This window comes from Lichtheimia ornata (assembly GCF_029851405.1).
Source record: "Lichtheimia ornata isolate CBS 291.66 chromosome Unknown scaffold00037, whole genome shotgun sequence".
Lineage (NCBI taxonomy): Eukaryota > Fungi > Mucoromycota > Mucoromycetes > Mucorales > Lichtheimiaceae > Lichtheimia > Lichtheimia ornata.
In genome coordinates, this window is record NW_026695357.1 from 185108 (window position 1) to 206003 (window position 20896).

Below are 20896 nucleotides of genomic sequence, written 5' to 3' on the forward strand. Positions count from 1 at the left end.
AGGACGTTAACTTATCCGTGTTGTTAGGCACGTCCATAACACGTAAAAACATACTCGTCGTGGTAGGACGTTAACTTATCCGTGTTGTTAGGTACGTCCATAACACGTAAAAACATACTCGTCGTGGTAGGACGTTAACTTACTCGTGTTGTTAGGTACGTCCATAACACGTAAAAACATACTCGTCGTGGTAGGACGTTAACTTATCCGTGTTGTTAGGTACGTCCATAACACGTAAAAACATCCTCGTCTTGGTAGGACGTTAACTTATCCGTGTTGTTAGGTACGTCCATAACACGTTAAAAAAGACCCGTTTCGGTAGTACGTCAACTACTGCGTCTGCTTCACGCCCGAAGCCGTCTTGATGGTACGTTAACTATTCACGTTTGCACATTTACGTTAAAATGGCCGTCGTAGCTTAAATGACGTATAACTAGCCGTCCGCGATAGACGTTAAAAGGGCCCGTCCGAGAAGACGTAAAACTATGGATGTGGATTGCCATCACCTCCTCGTGGTCACATCTGGAAACCATCATCATGATGGGCTAAGCATGGCCTTAAATAGTCTTGTAACTTGATATCCAATAAACTTTTCTTTTAAAAGCATTCTTCTCTCTATAATAATTAATCACATAAAGATGATGAAATGAAATGAACTCTTTAATAAAGGATGGAAGGGTATTTATCTAAGGATCATTATCCACATTGTTCACCCCCTTTATGGCACCCAGTTAAACCTCCTTCACATCACTGCTCTTGACAACGTACAAATCTTTGCTTTAATAAAGACACGTGATCTCTATCCATGATATGAGAATCTATCCTTCATGATTTCCTTTGCATCATCGAAACACGCATGGCCTTGCTCATCGGATTCCAATAATTCCACGATCCACGTCATGTCCTTTTTGCTCGCTAAATGTCGTACGCCTTTTGCACTGATAGAACCAGCAGCATGGAGATGAAGCCTCTTGATATTCGGTAAACGGGCCAATACCTCCAATACCTCGTATGTCACATTCAAATGATTGCAACGAACCACCACATGCTGTAATGCCATTGCATGTTGAAACAATGCCAAAAGGACCTGTGGATCCAACGTATCTTCTTCAATATCGATACTCTTGAGATGGGGTATACAGCCAATCATCGATAGCATCCTTTTTTGCTCTTCAAGATCGAAATCGCCAAAAACGTCTAGCAAATCAAGCGCCATCCATTCCAGCGATGTGCTTTGAGACACCTTTTTTTGCAGGCCGTGGATCAAGTCAGGCAATGCTGCATTGGTCGGTGCGTCATCATCATCATCATCATCGTCGTCGATGCTGCTGCTGCTGCTGCTGCTGCTGAAGAATGAGGGTCGAATAAAAAGCACGAATAATACCAAGCGTTGAATGATGCCGCTATCGTATAAACATGCCATGATGGGTAATAAGATGCCGTCAATTTCCAATAAAAGTGATTGCAAGGTGGTTGCATTTCTTTCAAGTAGTTGAATAGCATAACTTTGTTGCTCTTGATTCACATCCAATTCCAGATATCGTAAATGATGTTGGTCCTCCAATGTCGACAAGTGATAGTGCTGCATGGATAACCCTTTCAAATGACCCACTCCTTCGTGATGATCATCCACATTGACATCGAGTGCTTGTAGTTCTTGATCGTTCCTTGGAAGCTGATAATAATGACGATTGGGTTGCCGACCCACCCATCGTAGATGCTGTAGCTTTGGACACCATGCAAATATTTTTGGATCAAAGTCGGTTGCTAGCCACCCCTCGAGGCTGATAAGATTTGGACATTGCAATAAAAGAGGCTCAAAGTCGTTGGGTTGCTCAAGCTCTCCACCGAATACATTCCAGGATAAATGACGCGTGTTGAGATTCATAGCAGCAGCATCAGGGACGGCTTCCACGGGCGTGTCACACATCATCATGAAATCGCATTGGAGTTGAAACGATGTTAACGAGCTACATCGGGTAATCAATGAGAGATAAAAGGCCTCCGTGTCGATGATATGAGTCATTTGACTCAGCGTCAGGTACTTTAAACGTGTCCAATGGCAAAGATAAAGAGCGAGATCACCAGGTACATAGCATTTGTAGAGCTCTATAAAAAGAATAAATGAAAAGTCTTCCTTCGCACCACGGTCATTATCCTCATCCTTGTCCTTGTCCTTACCAAGCGATTCAATGCCTTCTTGACAATCACGTTCTCTCAATAGTTCCATCAAGCCATACAATGCATCGGCGTCAGGGCATCCATCCACCACCAGAGACTTGACATGTGGCCCGAGACAAGCAATCATGCTTTGGTGTCGCCTGTAATCTTTCCTGCCATCCAATCTCAAGTCGCTAAAAGTTGTCTCGGCATACTGCGGCACCAAGGAACGCCATCGCTGGGAGACCTGCATGCATGTCATACAATCGTGTTGTGTCAAGTACGAAAAGATGCCATTGATTTCGTCCGTTGTCAAGACACGAGTGAAATCACGTCGTTTGGTCAACATGGAATAGACTTGAAAGAGAAGGTGGAGGGTTGTTGTTGTTGTTGTTGTTGTTGTTGTTCATGGCTGAGGAATGACATGCCGCGGCTTTTGTGTTGGGTGTGAAAGAGAAGAGGTGTAACATAGACACGACGCATCATCACCACATTCCCCGCCTTGCAAATTATGCACGATCGTTTATTGGATAAGGCATTTCCCATATAACATTTTTTACACCACGAGCACGTAAATCAGGAAGGATGACATGCATATCTTCACTAAAAGTACCTACAATATCTATAAAGCGTAATGTCTCAATTTGTGGATGATGCTTGATGAGGTGTTTGAGACCTGCATGGGATGTTTGATAGAGCGAAGAAAATGTCAAATGCTTGACTCGATTCGACATGTTATCGCTCAGGTACTTGAATGCCCTTTCATACGTGAATTCTTTTCCATTCTTGAAATGAAGCGATTCGATGCTCCGAGAGGGGCTTAATGCTTTCGTAAAGACTGCCACGGTGGTGCAGTCCATGTAGTTGGGTTCGAACGCATAGAGAGTCACATGACGTAGTGTGGGCACATGGGCAAGTTTCTCAAAGCAAAAGACATCTGGAAAGAACCTCGATAGCATATACTCGAACGATGTCAACGGCGTATGCTCCATAATGATGCGTGAGAACAAGTAATCCAATGAGGCGGGGTACAAGCTGTTGGATTCATGGATGCATAAATGCCTCAATTGGATCAAGTTACTCAGGGTGGCATACTCGGGCATCGCTTGAGAATCCATGCCACCATTGAATATCGCTGGACGACGGCGGCAAAAGAGTCGGATATCAAGGTGTTTCAATTGTGTACCATACGTGAGGAGTGGCATTAACAACATTTGCACTGGCAGGTTGTAACGTGTTCGCATTTCCCAATATTTGTAACACCGATATTCAAGATGCTCCAATTCAAGTGGTTGGTTAATTTGATATTGCTGTTGCTGTTGTTGTTCATCATCATCATGAGATCTAAAGATCTTGCTGATTTCACAAACAAGACGTTTAATCTTGGCTCCCCATGGGCTGTTGAGTAAAGCAATGGCTTGATATAAGGGCGATTCGTAATGTATTGCACACATTTCAAAGGTGCGTGGTGGTGTTGCTTCCTCTTTTGATGATGATGTCATGTTCCATAATGGGTCTTGATTCAACGATGGGAAATGACCACAGCTGAGATGCTCAAGCTCCGGTCGAATGTTGACGATTTTAACCAAATCAAATTGACCTTGCAATCGCATGTGGCGCAAATGAGGGCTGTGGCGTAACACGTTTGACAGCTCATCCATGCTGATGCCATGCTTCAGTCGTAAATACTGGAGACGTAAGGGCGATTCCAATATCGGCTGAGTCTTTTTGCGAGAGAAATGCACATAGCAAGAGCTTGAAAAATGGGTCAATTGAGGACAACAAGCAAGCACATCCAAAAAATGACAATTGCTTCGAGAAAATCCAACATGTAAGCGTGTAAGATTGGTTGAAAACATCTTCAAAGTAGGAGAGGGTATCAAGTCGCATTTCTCCTCAGCGGCAATCACTACACTGGGCGTGTTATTATGGGGCACACTGTTGTACTACATAGAGAGCTCAACTTACTAAATGTTTCAATTTGAGTGAAGCCTATGGAAACAAGCTTGTCAATGACCTTCATGATGCTCTTTTGAGAGGGCTGCAATACGACAATGTGTCGTACATAGGAGGTGATCATATACAAAAGGGGGTCAAGATGATCCAAATCATGGTTCCTAAGTCGTATCGTTTTCCAGTGATCTATGGTCCACTTGGCCATCCATCTACGCCATAATCGACACACACGCATGCATTCGATGCACTCACGTTGAGTAAAATTGGCAAAGATACGATGATTGATTTCCAAAGGGAGCCGAGACAAATTCTGGTTACAAGGATCATCCTTCGGGTGTTGTGGCGCTATTATTGATGGCATGTCGTCGAGGAGTAAATTGTAGTAGAGAAGAAGGTCGTATCACTAGAAAACGGAGGGAGGAGACTATTATATACCTTTTATTTTTCGTCCCAGCATCATGTTGCACGATGCTATAGTTACACCCAATCCGCAGTAGCAGTGCCCTACGTATTACCCGGATATGGTGTAGGCCACAAAAGGCAACATTCAGGCGACAGAACTTTAATTACAATTGGAATTTTGGAATGTTGATGTGCATGAGGATGACTGTGCCACCTCATCTCTATTACCAAATATGCCTTTTACCATAGCACCTTATTGTGTCATCACGTTCTTTTTCATAAGCACTATGCCGCAGCTACTACAAGTGAGAGACTCATACAATTGATAGCAAATCATCTTTTTATTCCTAGTAGATAATCACACGTATATATACATGGCATTTTATAAGGTATGAGGGTGTTGCTGCGCATGTCAAATGATGCCACCACTACGCACATACTGCAGGTTTTCAGTAATTTCATCCTTTGAGAAACCAGCTTCTTGCATTCGTTGTATTAAAGTTGCTTGTGCTTGCATCTCCTGGATTCGATATACCCTTGTTTGTTGCTCAAGAAGCTCTTGATTCTGTTGCTCTAATCGATCCATCATATGTTGGCGGGAGGATGGTGTTGGATTGGAATCTTGTGGGACCATAATAGTAGTAGTAGTAGTAGTAGTAGCTGGTCGTTGGCGGTTGTTGATCCTCTTTTTGGGAGGACCCTGATGAGGCTCGTCGTCACTGTCAGATGTATCACTCGATGATGATGAGGATTCTTCTATATATCGTATTGGTTGTCGTCGTTGTCGTGTTGAATAAGCTTGTTGTGGATTTCGTCGTATATGAATGACATTTGGTTGAGTAAGACGCTGCTGTAACGGTGTCTTATTGCCTTGAGCATTGCCGTTTTGTTGTTGGCCTTGTTGCTGTGATGATGGCGGTGGAGTAGTAGTAGTAGTAGTAGTAGTATCAGCTGTTGGTGAAGCATAAGCATCATCATCATCCTCATCGTCTTCAACGAATTCGACGCCCGCATCTCCAAGTGTATCGACAACTCGAAAGTAATAAGGGCATGCTTTGCGTATAGTGCGCTCATCTGGTGTATAATCCCCCCCATATTAATAACGTTGTTGTGTGATAACCCTCTCTATCATGCACACATACCTGATCCCAGTAATGCCAATCTACGTCCTTCGAGGTATCTCCTTTGCCAAAGCGTAAGCTTTGATACCATCGAATTCATTTTGCGTGTACCCAATCCAGATTCTTTTTGAAGATCGATCACCTCCAATGCCATAGCACCCTTGGTTTCAGAATCCGGCAGCTTTGCACGACCATCCGCTTTCAAATATCGCTCAAAGTTGCCTGGTTTTAAAAACCACTGGAGTATCAGCTCGTCCAACGACCTTTTCTTCTCTCTTTCTTCATTGTCACCTCGATTGCGTTTTCCCATGGGTGAAAAACTCTTGAACCTACCAAATCGGTCTTCGTCATTGGGAGATTGTATGGATTGCGTCCAGTACACTTACCAAAGTGAAAGAGGTGAGAAATACACGAAATGCAAACCCAGCGAGGATTTACATTCAGACGTGTGTGTCCCACACATTGTGTACCTCGCGAGATAGCTACATCAATCAGGATTTGAGGTAGACAACATCATTCAAAAGATCGCTTCATGCTGTGCTCAAGTTCCACGAGATAAGACGTTGTTCGAGGATGGTGGATATTCGTTTCAAAAAGAAAAGTCGATGGTACCATGTAATGGATCCATGAATAAAATGCAAAGGGTTATACCTCTATTTCCTCTTTGACATCTTATGATTTCAGCTTGCCCATTGGTTACGTATCCATATTACTTTGACTATGAATGATGATCTCGTCTTATATATGACTACGTATCATTTACTCCAAGGGGGTCATCCATGCCGCCATAAAGGGTAAAAATCTAACGACCCCTTATCAACTACCCCACTGGGGTCTACGCTTAATCAAAATTTTGATAACCGTTCATATCATCTCTTACAACCATGAGGGGCGTGGATGGGAAAAAAACTCGTTTGCAGGCATGCTATCTCTCACGTGACTCATTTTAGAAGCTGTCATTGCTGTTGCCATGAATACGATTGCATGCTTTACTGATTACTGTTGACGTTCTTGAATGTTGTTGATACGCGACATCATTCGGCTCTTGATTTCATTGTGATGGGGACATTGCATTGTATCAAACTTGGTATTGCTTTTGTTTATTGGAATGACAAAGCGTTTATTTTCAATGGGTTGGTATTATTGATGTACATGCTATATAAAGAAAGGCTACTGAAGTTGGTTGATGTGGGCAGCAATCTCGTCCTTGGAAGATCCAGCTTTCTTCATTCGATCCAATAATGATAAACGAAGTTGGAGTTGCTTGATACGATCTCTGCGTGCTTGATCCTTCAATGTTTGCCGCTGCTGCTGTTGGATCAAACGCTCCATCATCTCTTTTTGGCGGCTTTGCATTTCCATTAGGTCTTGATAAGAGGATGATACCTGTTGTTGTTGTGGTTGGGACTCATAGGGGGTGGATGTATGTTGTCGGTTGGGTGGATGTTGCTGCTGCTGCTGCTGGAGGATATCATGTCGCTGTTGTTGTGTATTTGCTAGAGTGGGCTCTGATCCCTCTACTACTTCCATGGCATCTTCTCGTTGATTATCGTAGCTGATGTTACTATTAACACTCTTCATGGTTGTTGTTGCAAGATGCTGTTGTTGGTGGAGTGGTGAGATTTCAACGATATCCGTGGGTTGATGGTCTTCGTCGAATGATTCCAGACTTTGCCCATCGTCATCATCATCATGAGAACACGCGTCGCTGATGTCTGAAGCAGCTGCTGACGATGATATTACGATGGGTTGGCGAATACGAGATGCATGTGAAGGACCACCTGTCATAGGCTGATTTGTTGTCGAGTTGTTGTTATTGTTGTCGTCGTTACTTTTTGTCTCAATGTAATCGACCAGGTCATAGTAGTAAAGAAAGGTATCCTTCACGATCTCAGGAGCTATTCCATCATCGTCATCATCATCCATGAGCGACCAACATATGAAATACCAATCCACTACATACCTTTCCCATCAAGTGCCTTTTCCCGTGCCCAGGTGTACCACCTGACCCAATCGTTAAGTCGTTGAAGTACGGTACCTTGTGATACCACAGGAAATCCTTGGCCTGCGAGAATTTCGCATATTTCGGCGACGATATCCATTCTTCTTTCACCAGTTCTTCGTTTTCTAGCATCAGCTTTCACATATCGGTGATAGTTGCCGGGCACCTTTAACCAGTTGAGCAACAAGTAGTCGTATGGACGCATGTCCGATGGGCGCATTTTTTTCCTTTTGTTCCTTTTGTCTGCCATGGAGGCTAATCTCGTGCCATTGAGTTGAGTGTTGGAAGCAAAGTAAAGATCGAATGCTTACAATTGTGTAGTCAAGGAGTGAATGAAGTGCGTCAACGAAAGAGTCGCGTCCGTGGTCCCAGAAAATGAGCCAACGCATAAATCACAAAACACCGCGTTTGCACGTGACACAAATTATCCCCATACAAATGAATGAATGAGTGTGCTTTTATTGACAAGCCGTAAAACATGCAGGGTAAATGTAGCTAATGCTAAGCTAATGATAAAAGTAATACATTTGATCAAGATGACGATTGTTGTTGTTGTTGTTGATTCATCATTTGAGTGTGAAAGGTGTAGAGTGGTTGAAGAAGTTGGATATGCAACGATATTTCATCCTCTGAGAACCCTACATTCCTCAATCGTTCGATCACCGAAAGTACCATAGAAGCTTCAATTTGCATTTCCATCAAACGAGCACGCTCGGATTGCCGATCCAGCAATTCTTGGCGTTGATCAAGAAGATGCATCACTTGTTCATGCTGTTGTCGTTGTCGCAGAGCCATTTCATCCACCATTTTCATCATGTCCTGACAATGATCGTCATTGAGTTGCTGCTTCATTGCATCTGTGAGTGGCTTTTTTTGAGGATCATCCCTCTCGATTTCAGTGCTGCCGGGTCGTCCTGGATACTGATAGTAAATCGGGACATTGCTGTCTTCTCCAATATGCTCCACAAGCTGATAGTAATATCGACATGCTTTGCGCACCTCTTCTCTTGTAGCTATGTTTTATCTTAAATTAGACACTAATAATGATAGTACAACCTTACTTGTCACTTACCTCCGTTACATGCTAAATCATGAGCTTTGCGGAATTGCTGTGCCAATTTCCATATCCTGGCCTTGACGGTACGATTATGCTGCGTCCCTCCAGTCTCGCGATATGCTTTATATATCTCGTCTCCAATATCTCCTCTGCGTTCACGTCCATCTCTGCCGTTAGCCCTCGCGAATCGTGCATAGTTGCCCGGCTGTTCCAACCAACCGGCTAAAAAGTCGTCCAAGAGTTTTGCATTCTTACGCTTTTCAACACTGGTCATGGGGGAACAATTGTCTCTATAGAAAAAAAAAAACGCATTGCAGCATTAGCACGTTGCTCATGAACGATGTACACATATACATTGGCGACTCACATGGATTGTATAGATCTGTCAAAAAAGGGCGGAGAGAAGGAGCATGCTATTACTTCCACAACGCGACCCAAACGGCCTTGAAGCATGATGGTTGTACACTCCGCTCATCAATAAGCCGCATCAATGAATGAATACATACACACATTCCCTCTCTTTATTGACATCCTATGCAAGCATGATGCACATCCCTTCCAATCCTATATTACACTACTCCTTATTGGTCTTGCTGTGGTATCAGTTGTTGTTGTTGTTCCTCATTCGAACCTCCATTAAGCTGCAAAAGATGAGCCGATATTTCATTCTTTGATAATCCTGCGGCACTCAGTCGATCGATCACAGACACCATTAAAGAAGCTTGAACTTGCATTTCATGTATACGGTGACTTTTAGCTTGTTGAGTAAGCAATTCTTGATTCTGTTGCAGTAAGCGACTCATTTGTTGATTGTGGTATTCTTGTTGTTGATATAAGGTTTCCATCATACGTTGCATGGTAGCTTGGCAATGATGATGCGTTGTATTGTTGCTATCGTTATTGCTGTTGTTGTTGTTGTTGCTATCATTCACAGTAGGGTTACCCCTTGGTTGTATGCTTGGCACTGGTAAGCGTCGTGGTCCATTGATAATGTTTTGTTCTGAAAATGAGCATAGTGTTGAAGAATCGGGTTGCCTTGAACGGATGATTGGCATGTGTGGTACGTAATCCGTTTGTGAATAAGCCGAAGAGGAAGACGAGAGATAATCAGGCCCGGGTGAGGGTGATAATGAAGCTGCTGATGATAGTGGACTTCCTTCCAAATACGTATCAAGGCTCACATCGCGACTGCTGCTGGAGGCTTTTTTCTGACGCCCTCGTCGTTTTTGTCTCGATTCGCGTATGTTGATAGGGAGCTCACTGTCGTTGCCAATGCAATCCACGAGGTTGTAGTAATAAGGAAATGTCTTCCTCACCTTGTGTTCATTCGCTATATTATCCCATCAATGATACATCTTGCATTATACACACACACACACATCCAACATGTATTTACCTCCAGAACATGCCAATTCATGTGCTTTTTTATATCGCCTCACCCAATTAATCATCTTTTTGGCGGTTGCTATATGATTACGTCCTTGATACCCTGCCGCCTCCAACATGACAAGCACTTCTCGAGCCATATCCGATCTGGTTTCGCCCCTTCCATCAACGCTAACGTAACTCGGGTCACCCCCTTTCGCGAATCGTGCATAGTTGCCTGGTTTCTTCAACCACTCGAGTAACACCTCGTTCGAAGACATATTCACGGGTGGTCTCGATTCGCTGGATTCCGTTGCTGTCCAACGAGAGGACTCTCCAATCTCCATATTCGATTGCCTAGCAGCCTCAATTTAGCACATGGCAAGGACAACAAAGACGCGTTCGATGGCTTACATTGATAGCATGTGGGTATGAGTGGGGGGTGCGTGCGTGCGTGCGTAGGTGTGAAAGAACAAAGATACGAGAAATGATCCACGCGCCGCGCAAATATCATTTTCAGATAACACAAGGAGCTACTTTCTACCACATTTGGGTCCTTTATTGAATGATTCATTTTTTATCAGTCATCAATGATGCCAAGATGTATATTTTTACAGCAATAAAGCACAATAGGGGGAACGGGTATGCTATATATGTTCACCAGTAGACGATGATGGTGCTGGTAGTTGTGGTTGTGGTTGTGGTTGTGGTTGTGGTTGTGGTTGTGGTTGTGGTTGTGGTGGTTGTGGTGGTGATTGTTGTTGAAGATGTGCCATATTGGATGCTATTTCCTCCTTTGAAAAACCGGCATCCTTCATACGTTCAATCAATGATGCTGTCAAGGAAGTTTGCATTTGCATTTGCTGGCTACGATGGCTTCTTGACATTTCGGTGACCAGGTCTTGATATTGATCAATCAATCGATTGAGCTGTTTATCATGCATGTTGAGGATATGATTGGTTTGTGCATGGTGTTGTTCAATCAATCGATACAAGTGTTCAGTGTCGTACTGTTGATGTGATGGCTGCATGCTGCTGATGGTGGGTGGATATGGATCTCGGCTCAACCGTGATTGATGTCTTTGATTTCGAGCAACACTAACGGCAGCGTCCTGACCGGTGTAGCGTGATACAGGGCGTCGTTGACGTGGTTGATTGCGAATGATGTTTTCTCCTGATAGCTCACATCGAGCGTCCTGTCCACTCTCCAACAGCGCTGGTGATTCTCGAGGTGTGCTAAAGTTCTCATAGCCGTGTGAAGATGACATTGTCGATAATGGCAAAGGTGATTCAGGTTCATCGTCACCCGCACGTCCACGTTGAATGTGATCCACGAGCTCATAATAGTAGTTGAATGCTTTTTCGACTTGTGCCCTGGAGGCTATTATGATGTACCATCATCAATCACATCATCCCATCTTCGCTCTTGTTCTCTCTCTCTCTCTTACCTCCACCTCGATCCAATCTACGCGCCATACGATACTTTCTGATCCAAAGACTGCCCCTTACAACGATGCCACTCAAGACAAAACCCGTAAATCCAGCATTTTGCAATAACACCAATATGTCTCGAGCCACATCAATCTTGCTTTCCTTGACTCGACCAGCCTTCTTTTTGTCACTGTCGGCTCTGCTGAAACGATCGAAATTGCCCGGCTGCTTGAACCACCCTATCAACACGTCGTCCGGCGAAACCCCCATGGGCCGTGCATCAGTGTCCCACATGGACTTTTTACTTCTCGACCTTTCCTTGGTTGGAGCCATGAATGCTAAGGTCCAGCATGTGTGATTAGGAAGAAAGGCATTAGGCTATTGCGCATTGAGAGCTACATACCTTAGAATAGTGGTTTTGTAATGGGAGCAATGAGAAAAGGGAATAAACGCCGCTTCGTCTACGTACGCGTCTACGCCACTGTTCGCATAAATCGCAACACGGAACAACGTCACCGATTTTGTATCACCTATGTATAATAGCTTGATCATCACCTCATTCTTTGTTTGCTTCACCACGCGAGATGTCAATCCATACATGTTATAGTCAGCTATCCATCCACCTGAAACCGTACCTGGAGTCCCTCTGGTGTAGTATGTGGCAAGGGGTTGTGTTATTCCGTAGATACTTTGGGAGTGGTAACATTCCTCTTCTTCTCCTTTTCCTATTATTACAAACCTGGCGATCGTCTTGTTGTTGTTGTTGTATATAGCTATTGTCTCTTGCATGATGATGCACGTCATTTGATACAACGTGAACTTAGTTGCAACATACAACAATGTGGTCTGTGTGTTAGCAAACAGCTCTCCTTATTCTCATCTGGGGGTTGTGGTGAATATGATGAATCAATCAAATAATACCAAAAGCGACAAAGATTAAAGTCGCGTTGCCTTGCTCGGTGTTGCTTATCATGCCTACCGAGCCATGCGTTTTCATTTCGGTGGTACATATTCGCATTTCACACGATGTCATTAATGTTCTTCGGTAAGCATAAAAAGGACAACATGGCATGATGATGAATTTTCATACTTTATCTCTCTCTCTCTCTCCCTCGTTTTCATTATCCATTATCCCATCCAAATGAACAAATTTACGCTTACAGTGGCCCTTGTGTTGTTGCTTTCGGTGCTTGTCGAGGCTGGTGTAACACGATTTCCTTACATCAAACGAGACTTTTGTTGCGACTCGGATTCCTTCTTATCTTTTGTGCCAGGATTTAGCAAAAGCTGGTGTTGTGACCTTGATGACAAGAGGATGCATGATGCTGCTGCTGCCCATAATAGGCCCTCTGGAAACCACCATCATCAGCACCATAGGCCAACGCCTACTACAATGAACCAACAACAATACCCTTCGTATCCTCAACAACAGCAACAGCAACAACAACAAGCATCGCCTTCACATTATACAACGCGCCTTGATTCTACACCAGCAACCATCATTGTCAACATTAACAATCCTACACCCGCATCCACCACAACGAGCACTGCTGCTACATCTACCAAGGCATCAGAAGAGAATACTCGCGAGCACTGTAAAAAGTTGGATGAAAAGGGTTGTAGCAGTGATGAACGGTGCTATTGGGAAGATAGCCCATCGGAAGCAGGCAAGTGTACTTTTGTTGATAAACCTTCTTAATGATAAGCTAATGCGCTCCTCCTCTCATGATGCAGCTCTCGAAATTGGTTGCTACCCTGAATCCGATGACGAGTAAATGCAACATTAAAATAATCATAGCATGTTAACATTTTTGACATCCCTTTCCTTCTTCTCTTTCTCTCTTTGTCGTTGTTGTATTTCTGACTGGCATAATAATACATTGTTCACATGAAGCATTATATCCGCAGGAAAACAAATTTGATGGGATTAAGGGATCATCCCCGTGTTGTTGGGATCGAGTCGCATACCCCTATCTTTTACCTAATATGCCAATATCCAATTTTGGGTTACACGTTTGACATGCATGAATTCAGTTGAACTCAGCAGTGGTCGTCATTGTTGTATAGCAATTTCATTTTGTCTATTCCAAGATTCAGCAGCTTTTAACATCCCATTCCTCGCTAAATCATAAATGCCTTGTTTCTGTGCATCATGTGGTTGAAGCTACACGCTTCTAAAGTTATAGGAACCCCCTTGGATACATGCAAAGGGCTGGAATTTGGCATTGTGTACGATGCAACTTTGTAAGAACCATGAATGCTTTCTTTTTTACAATGGCACGAATAGATGTTGTATAAGAATTCAAGGAGCAGAGTGGTATGTGATAAGAATAAAAGGTACTCTGCTATCATGGCCAAGTAGCAGGTGGAACGTATACGCATAAAAAAGAGGAATCGATATCATGCAGCTTCCATTGAGAACTTGAGAATCATAAAAACGAGTATATTTGGCCACATCAAAGAAGCCATTTGAGGATTCAAAGACGTTTCAAAATAGATGGAAGAGTTATTATTTGGTCAAAGCAAGTCATTCAATCTCATACGACCAATTACTCACAAGATGTATGTCATGGAAGGCTACCAATGACCTACATCCATAAGCTTTCGTCATCTCCTCTTTACCTACAAAAAGTGTTCACACGAAGAACACAGTTAACATTGGCTACTTGCAGGTTGATGTCAAACACCAATCCAAGTTATTTGTATGGTCACACGAAATAGAAAATGAAGTACGACTTGAGCTATGGTAGATGTGGCGTACTATCTGGTACCAAATAACCCTGAAATGAATCAAGTGCTGTAACACCAGCTTTTGTTGTTCCATCATACGCCACGAACCTTTTTTATTCATGATCTCTTTTTTCATTTTCCTTTGTATAGCATCACCACAACAGCCATCAGTATGCTCAGAGATAACGAGAAGACCGGTGGTGGTGATGATGATAATGTTGTCATTACCCATGATGCCCTGAATACCACATCAACGCCTACCAAGAAAAGAGAAGACTCATCCACCACGCATGATACTAGCAGCAATACTGAGAGCACCACGGTCGACGATAATATGACAGCGATTCGGCAACGTCTCAAACGTAAACTTGATATCCGGTTGGCGATTTGGGCCTTTTTGGGATTCTTTGCCCTATTTCTCGATAAGAGCAATCTACGTAAGTAACTTTGTTTGATGATGAACGTACATCCATGGATGCGATCATTCACTTTTTTATATCATTAGCGAATGCCTATGTCAGTGGCATGAGAGAAGACTTGGATCTAGAATCGGTCGCATACAATTGGGCTGATACGATTATGAGCATAAGCCTTAATGTGTATGTCAAAAGTCCCCATGGATGATCGTACGCAGAGATTCGTTGACACGTTTATTAAATGACAGATCCCAGATCCCCGTTGGCTTGATCCTACCCAGGATTTACCCACGATGGTTTTTTCCAACATTACCTGTAGTATGGGGCATCATCCAATGCTGCATGGCCTTTGTCAAGAACCATCAAGGATTGCTAGCGTTACGTTTTTGTCTTGGTGTTGCTCAATCGGTAATGATGACAATCACTTTTTTTTCCCTTGCACCTTAATGATTTACTATGACATAGGCCATCCAACCAGGTATGGCATACTTGTTGGGAACATGGTATACCGAAAACGAGGTTGCAAAACGCATCACATCCTTTAGGTCAGCATTGGGCGTGTCTTCTGCTGTTGGCAAGTATCATGTTTACGAGTATGTGTGTGTGTGTGCGTGTGTAACGAGAAGCTGACGAGGGAAATGTTTATCCAGGGGGTCTTATTGCTGGCGGGATAGTACAAACCATGGCCAATCGAGCAGGCCTAAGAGCATGGCAATGGATTTTTGTCATTGAAGGTTTAATTGCTGTGGTTATTGGACTTGCTGGATACGTGATGGTGCCAAACTACCCTCACCAAACAACATCGTGGATCACCGACCATGAGAGAAAGGCCACCCTTGATATACAAACATCACGAGATGCTACCATTTCTACATCCTCTTCGCCATACAAATGGATAAAGTAAGTTATCATCTCCGTTTGCAACACGACCCAACCATGCTTATGGCTATGTAGTATCAAGAATCTCGTTATCTCACCTTATCCATGGCTCATTGGGTGCATCATGATGTTCTCGGTCATCTTGAGGCAGATGACAATGATGTTTGTCATCATTTTAAACGACTTGGGTTATGATAGCGCCTTTGCAAATTACATGTCAACGCCCATGCATATCTTTGGCGCCATCATTGGTATAGCTATTGGGTGGAGTGCCGATTGGTTTGGTGACCGTGTGATTCACTTGTTGGTTATTGGCATCTGGGCCACTATTTGGAGCGTGGTGCTTGTAGCCGTTCGTCGAGGAGATACACCTGTGCCTTTGGTTTTTGCATCATCCTATGCCTTAGATCCATTACCAGTGGTTCAATCTTTGGGACTCGTATGGGTCCTGGTTATCTACAAGAGCAATCCAAACCTACGTGCCTTAACAGTCGGCCTAGTCAGCTGCATTGCGATGCTTATACCAAGCTTTCTCAATGTCAAACTTTGGCTTGTCACCGATTCACCTGTGTTTTGTAAGTCTTTATTGCGCTTGGTTGTATTTTTTTCCTCACACTTTATTTACATAATAGGGCTTGGTAAAATCGCCAACGTGGGCTTTGGGTGTGCCATGATCTTGATCATCTTGGTAGTTTGGTTCCTTCTACGTATCCAATTTAGACTCCCACAACCTGCTTCTAATAGCATGACGTCCGAAGAGACTCAAATAAATACAAAAGCTGGTGTTGCTTAGTACATCGGTAGGACATAGATGCAATGAATGATATCAAACGTAGCCTTCAGAGTTGCATACAAGAAGCTCTTCTTGTTGTCTGGCATTGTAAATGATTGAGATGATTGATTTGTTTCGCACATCATTGAGCTTTTCTAACAATGGCGTGCAATCCTATTTGGCACCCCATCATGAAGATCCATGAACGTGTGTCATGATGTTGCATGCCATTTGGTGATGATGAGCATACATAGAAGAATCGATGCAATGATACGACAATCATCATCCATCTTAAGGCGGGATTTGGCTATAGATGTGGCGTAATTGGCACTCTAAATAAACCCGAAATGAATCAAGTGCTGTAACACCAAGTTCGATACGCCTCGAACTTTTTTTCTTCATTTTTGTCTATATAGCTTCCTTCATTTTCTTTTGTATAGCCTTGTACAGAATGTCACACCATAACCAGAACACTGGTGATGCTTTCCCTAGTGATCCGAATAGCACAACAACGTCTTTAGAGAAAAAAGAAGACGCAACAACCACTACTGACACCACTGTGGATGAAGTTACTATGATCCGGCAACGACTCAAACGCAAGCTTGACATTCGGTTGACCCTGTGGTCAATGGTCGCGTTCCTTACCCTATTCATCGACAAAAGTAACATGCGTACGTATGATCGCCTCTAATCATTTTTCTATACCCCGCTGCTTAACACGTACATACATGCATTCATGCAACTACTATAGCGAATGCATACATCAGTGGCATGAGAGAAGATCTCGATTTGGAATCAGCTGTATATAATTGGGCCGATACGATGATGAGTATTGGCATTATCATGTATGTCCAATTATAAGCACAGTGGACCTACTACTATGTACGCAAGCAAATTGACCTATGTATGTACCATGTGTCATAGATTCCAGATCCCAGCTGGCGTGATCCTACCCAAGATTTACCCAAGATGGTTCTTTCCATCGTTAGCGGTTACTCTAGGCATAATACAATGCTGCATGGCCTTTGTCAAGAACCATCAAGGATTATTGGCATTACGTTTTTTCCTTGGCGTTTCTCACTCGGTAATTGAAAAATCACTTTGGTTCTACTTTTGATACTGTGGATGATAATAAGGGATCGTACTATGATAGGCCATTCAACCGGGCATTGTTTACCTATTGGGGACATGGTACACAGAAAGGGAGATTGCCAAGCGGATCACAACGTTAAGGTCAATGATGGGTTTGGGTTCTGGTGTTGGCAAGTATTATGTTTACGAGCTTGTGTTTGTAACGGGAAGCTGACAAGGGAACTATTTATCCAGGCGGTCTTATTGCTGGCGCGATAGTGCAAACCTTGGCAAATCAAGCTGGACTAAGAGCATGGCAATGGTTATTCGTAATCGAAGGTTTAATCGTTGTGGCTGTTGGACTTGCTGGGTATATGATGGTGCCCAATTACCCGCATCAAACGACATCATGGATTCCTGAGCATGAAAGAAAGGCCACACTTGATATACAAGCGTCAGGAAATGCTGTTATCCACTCATCATCCTCGCCATATAAATGGGAAAAGTATGTAATTTGTGTGTGTAGGTTACCATAGTTGTCATGATCCTTATTCATATTTTATTATTAGCATCAGAGATGGCATCGTCTCCCCGTATCCATGGCTACTGGGTTGTATCAACATCTTTGAAATCTTATTGCGACAAGCGGTGAAGACGTTTGTAATTGCTTTAAACGATTTGGGATATGACAGTGCCTTTGCCAACTATATGTCAACGCCAATGCATGTCTTTGGTTGCATTGTCAGCGCAATTATTGGATGGAGCTCTGACTGGTTTGGTGATCGTGTGATTCATCTCACTGTTACGGGCATTTGGGCTACCGCTTGGAACGCTGTACTTGCTGGGGTCCATCAAGGACATACACCTGCACCCTTACTCATCGTAGCAGGTTACGCATTAGATCCAATGTCAGTGATCCCATCTTTGGCAATGATATGGTCCCTCATCATCTACAAGGGCAACCCAAATTTACGAGCTCTGGCGGTTGGCATCATCAATTGCATTGGGCTGCTCGTACCAAGTCTAATCACTGTCAAACTGTGGGTCGTTACAGATTCACCTGTGTTTTGTAAGTTCTCTTCTTTTTGACTTTGTGTTCACATCCACACGCATTAATGCTGTATAAAGGGCTTGGTAAAATTACCAATGTGGGCTTTGGGTGTGCCTTGATCTTGACCACCTGGATAGTTTGGTTCCTTTTACGTGTCCGGTTTCGACTCCCACAACGTGCTTCTAATGATATACCATCCAAAGAGGATCAAATAAAGCAAACAAATGACGTTGCCTAGGTCACTGATATAGTGCTTTAGCTACGAGAGAAGGATGATGCAGGCCATGTTGGAGAACAATGGGCATTTTAAACTTGCATTGCATGTGAAAGCTTATCTTTTGATAAGGTTGGCGGCGTAACAAGCAAACATGCGAGTTTGGTGTTTTCAAAGTGTTTGTGGAATTTCCATGGTGGTAGTAAACGAAGCTTCTATGGTATGCCCGATCAACAAGATCCATGCATGTCATCAGACCATGCATAGAGATGAAACGCGGAAAGTTGTTTTCCTTGTATCACGTACCAGTTACGATCAGGAACGCCACAAGCGATCGATTTACTTAAATCATTGCTCATCATCCACTTTTTTCCTCCCTACTTTCAACCCTGCTCCTCACGCATAGCTATAATGCAAACACAAATGGACCATCATGCTCCTTCAAGCATGAACGGCGATAAGGACCTCACCACTACTGCATATAGTACTACTGATGAAAAGGCTACGACAACCCTGAATGATACGATCGACGCTGTTCGAAAGCAAGTAAACCGAAAGCTTGATACTCGTTTTGTTGTGTGGGCGTTCTTGGGATTGTTTGGCATGCATCTGGATCGAACCAACTTGCGTATGTGTATAATCATCAAGGATACGGAACATAAAAAACACATCTCATGCTCCTCTCTTATCAGCTAATGCCTATGTCAGTGGGATGAGAGAAGACCTGAGCCTTGCATCTGCAGCATACAATTGGGCGAATACAGCCAATAACATTGGAGCCACAGTGTAAGATGAAAGAAGGAATTATAGATTTACCAACCACTTTTATTAAGGAGGCTTTTTCTTTTCCAGATTCATGATCGGGGGGAGCTTGATTTTGCCTAGGATATATCCTCGATGGGTATTTCCTTCTTTGACTATTCTATGGGGCGTGATTCAATGTTGCATGGCATTCGTGACCAACCACCAAGGTCTTATCGCCTTACGTTTCTTTCTGGGAGCTGCACAATCGGTACACTGCTACTATTAAAAGACAATTTATCCTCGCTTATTCATGTACCAAATGCTTCTTGCAGATTTTTCAGCCGGGCATGATTTATCTTTTGGGTGCATGGTATACGCAAGCGGAGATTTCAAAGCGTGTCAATGCATTTAGATCTGCAATGAGCATAGCTTCGGCCGTTGGCGGTCTTATAGCAGGTGGTATTGTCCAAACCATTGCCGATCGTGGTGGATTACGTGCATGGCAATGGATATTTCTCGTTGAAGGTCTGATCTCAGTGGTTATTGGTCTTGCTGGTTACTTTGTGGTACCCAATTACCCTCATCAAGACACATCATGGATCACTGACAACGAGCGATTGATCACCCTAAATACACAATCATCACGTGATGTGGCGATTTCATCCACACGTTACAATTGGAAGACGCAAGTATCGCTATGGTTCTTTTTATTGCTATACTCGTTTCTAAACATTCCTTTACCTATACATAGGTTTAAGAATGTCATTGGCTCACCATATGCATTGATCCTTACGGTGATGACGATCACATTTACGATTGTAGCGAAGTTTCCAGTGATGTTTGTCATCATCCTCAAGGATATGGGCTATGACGAAGCTTTTGCTAATTACATGTCCACGCCCTTGAATGTATTTGCTGGACTTGTCTGTATTGCCATTGGATGGAGTGCGGATAGGTTTAATGACTGTGCAATCCATTTGGGTGTATTGAGTGCATGGATGACCATTTGGAGTGTGGCTCTTGCAGCGGTGAATCGTGGAGACAACCCAGCTGTCTTGGTCTTTTTAGCTGCGTATGCGCTAGAGTTGACGACTGTTGCTATATCACTTTGCTTTGTCTGGGCCCTGATTATCTACAAAGCTGATCCCAATGCGCGTGCGTTAGCGGTTTCCCTAGTGGGCGGTATTGGATTCCTCGTTCCTGCATTTATGCAAGTCAAGCTATGGGTGGTTACTGACTCCCCCGTATTTTGTAAGTTCATCATTAAGGGATTTTTCCCGAATGACATCTTATGTAAATGTATCCGTAGGGCTCGGCAAAATTACCAGCGTGGGCTTTGGTTGTGTAGCAATGATAGCTGTATTACTGGTGTGGTTCCTTTTACGCATCCAATTCAGAATCCCCCAAGCGACCGCTGATGGGTCGTTGAACACTGAAAAAGAAATAAAACGAGATGATGTAGCTACCGCTTAAACACCTTTCATTCATTCTGATATATGAAGGTTTAAAAGAAAATGACTTTATT

General features: G+C 43.3%; 11 protein-coding genes across 11 annotated transcripts; 4 read left to right on the forward strand and 7 right to left on the reverse strand.

Annotated features, from left to right (window-relative positions):
• Positions 1-799: 799 nt before the first annotated feature.
• On the reverse strand, positions 800-2509 carry O0I10_007583 (uncharacterized protein; the record flags this gene model as incomplete). The annotated part of the gene is made up of 1 exon (XM_058487598.1): positions 800-2509. The coding sequence occupies one exon, from the start codon at positions 2507-2509 to the stop codon at positions 800-802; it is 1710 nt and encodes a 569-aa protein (XP_058341649.1).
• A 160-nt stretch (positions 2510-2669) lies between these two features.
• O0I10_007584 (uncharacterized protein) lies at positions 2670-3773 on the reverse strand (the record flags this gene model as incomplete). The annotated part of the gene is made up of 1 exon (XM_058487599.1): positions 2670-3773. The coding sequence occupies one exon, from the start codon at positions 3771-3773 to the stop codon at positions 2670-2672; it is 1104 nt and encodes a 367-aa protein (XP_058341650.1).
• A 1157-nt stretch (positions 3774-4930) lies between these two features.
• O0I10_007585 (uncharacterized protein) lies at positions 4931-5949 on the reverse strand (the record flags this gene model as incomplete). Its single annotated transcript, XM_058487600.1, has 2 exons — positions 4931-5592; positions 5661-5949. The coding sequence occupies 2 exons, from the start codon at positions 5947-5949 to the stop codon at positions 4931-4933; spliced, it is 951 nt and encodes a 316-aa protein (XP_058341651.1).
• Positions 5950-6809: 860 nt separating this feature from the next.
• Positions 6810-7891, reverse strand: O0I10_007586 (uncharacterized protein; the record flags this gene model as incomplete). Its single annotated transcript, XM_058487601.1, has 2 exons — positions 6810-7537; positions 7603-7891. The coding sequence occupies 2 exons, from the start codon at positions 7889-7891 to the stop codon at positions 6810-6812; spliced, it is 1017 nt and encodes a 338-aa protein (XP_058341652.1).
• Positions 7892-8172: 281 nt separating this feature from the next.
• Positions 8173-8972, reverse strand: O0I10_007587 (uncharacterized protein; the record flags this gene model as incomplete). Its single annotated transcript, XM_058487602.1, has 2 exons — positions 8173-8654; positions 8714-8972. 2 exons carry the CDS (start codon positions 8970-8972, stop codon positions 8173-8175), a joined length of 741 nt encoding a protein of 246 aa, XP_058341653.1.
• A 307-nt stretch (positions 8973-9279) lies between these two features.
• On the reverse strand, positions 9280-10488 carry O0I10_007588 (uncharacterized protein; the record flags this gene model as incomplete). The annotated part of the gene is made up of 3 exons (XM_058487603.1): positions 9280-10028; positions 10095-10420; positions 10478-10488. 3 exons carry the CDS (start codon positions 10486-10488, stop codon positions 9280-9282), a joined length of 1086 nt encoding a protein of 361 aa, XP_058341654.1.
• Positions 10489-10710: 222 nt separating this feature from the next.
• O0I10_007589 (uncharacterized protein) lies at positions 10711-11827 on the reverse strand (the record flags this gene model as incomplete). Its single annotated transcript, XM_058487604.1, has 2 exons — positions 10711-11444; positions 11512-11827. The coding sequence occupies 2 exons, from the start codon at positions 11825-11827 to the stop codon at positions 10711-10713; spliced, it is 1050 nt and encodes a 349-aa protein (XP_058341655.1).
• An 808-nt stretch (positions 11828-12635) lies between these two features.
• Positions 12636-13193, forward strand: O0I10_007590 (uncharacterized protein; the record flags this gene model as incomplete). Its single annotated transcript, XM_058487605.1, has 1 exon — positions 12636-13193. The coding sequence occupies one exon, from the start codon at positions 12636-12638 to the stop codon at positions 13191-13193; it is 558 nt and encodes a 185-aa protein (XP_058341656.1).
• A 1203-nt stretch (positions 13194-14396) lies between these two features.
• On the forward strand, positions 14397-16312 carry O0I10_007591 (uncharacterized protein; the record flags this gene model as incomplete). The annotated part of the gene is made up of 7 exons (XM_058487606.1): positions 14397-14661; positions 14730-14823; positions 14889-15048; positions 15106-15214; positions 15291-15540; positions 15595-16094; positions 16152-16312. The coding sequence occupies 7 exons, from the start codon at positions 14397-14399 to the stop codon at positions 16310-16312; spliced, it is 1539 nt and encodes a 512-aa protein (XP_058341657.1).
• A 430-nt stretch (positions 16313-16742) lies between these two features.
• Positions 16743-18651, forward strand: O0I10_007592 (uncharacterized protein; the record flags this gene model as incomplete). The annotated part of the gene is made up of 7 exons (XM_058487607.1): positions 16743-16962; positions 17043-17136; positions 17216-17375; positions 17445-17553; positions 17618-17867; positions 17932-18431; positions 18491-18651. 7 exons carry the CDS (start codon positions 16743-16745, stop codon positions 18649-18651), a joined length of 1494 nt encoding a protein of 497 aa, XP_058341658.1.
• Positions 18652-19050: 399 nt separating this feature from the next.
• Positions 19051-20844, forward strand: O0I10_007593 (uncharacterized protein; the record flags this gene model as incomplete). Its single annotated transcript, XM_058487608.1, has 5 exons — positions 19051-19255; positions 19320-19413; positions 19480-19639; positions 19704-20622; positions 20681-20844. 5 exons carry the CDS (start codon positions 19051-19053, stop codon positions 20842-20844), a joined length of 1542 nt encoding a protein of 513 aa, XP_058341659.1.
• Between the last annotated feature and the right edge of the window lie 52 nt (positions 20845-20896).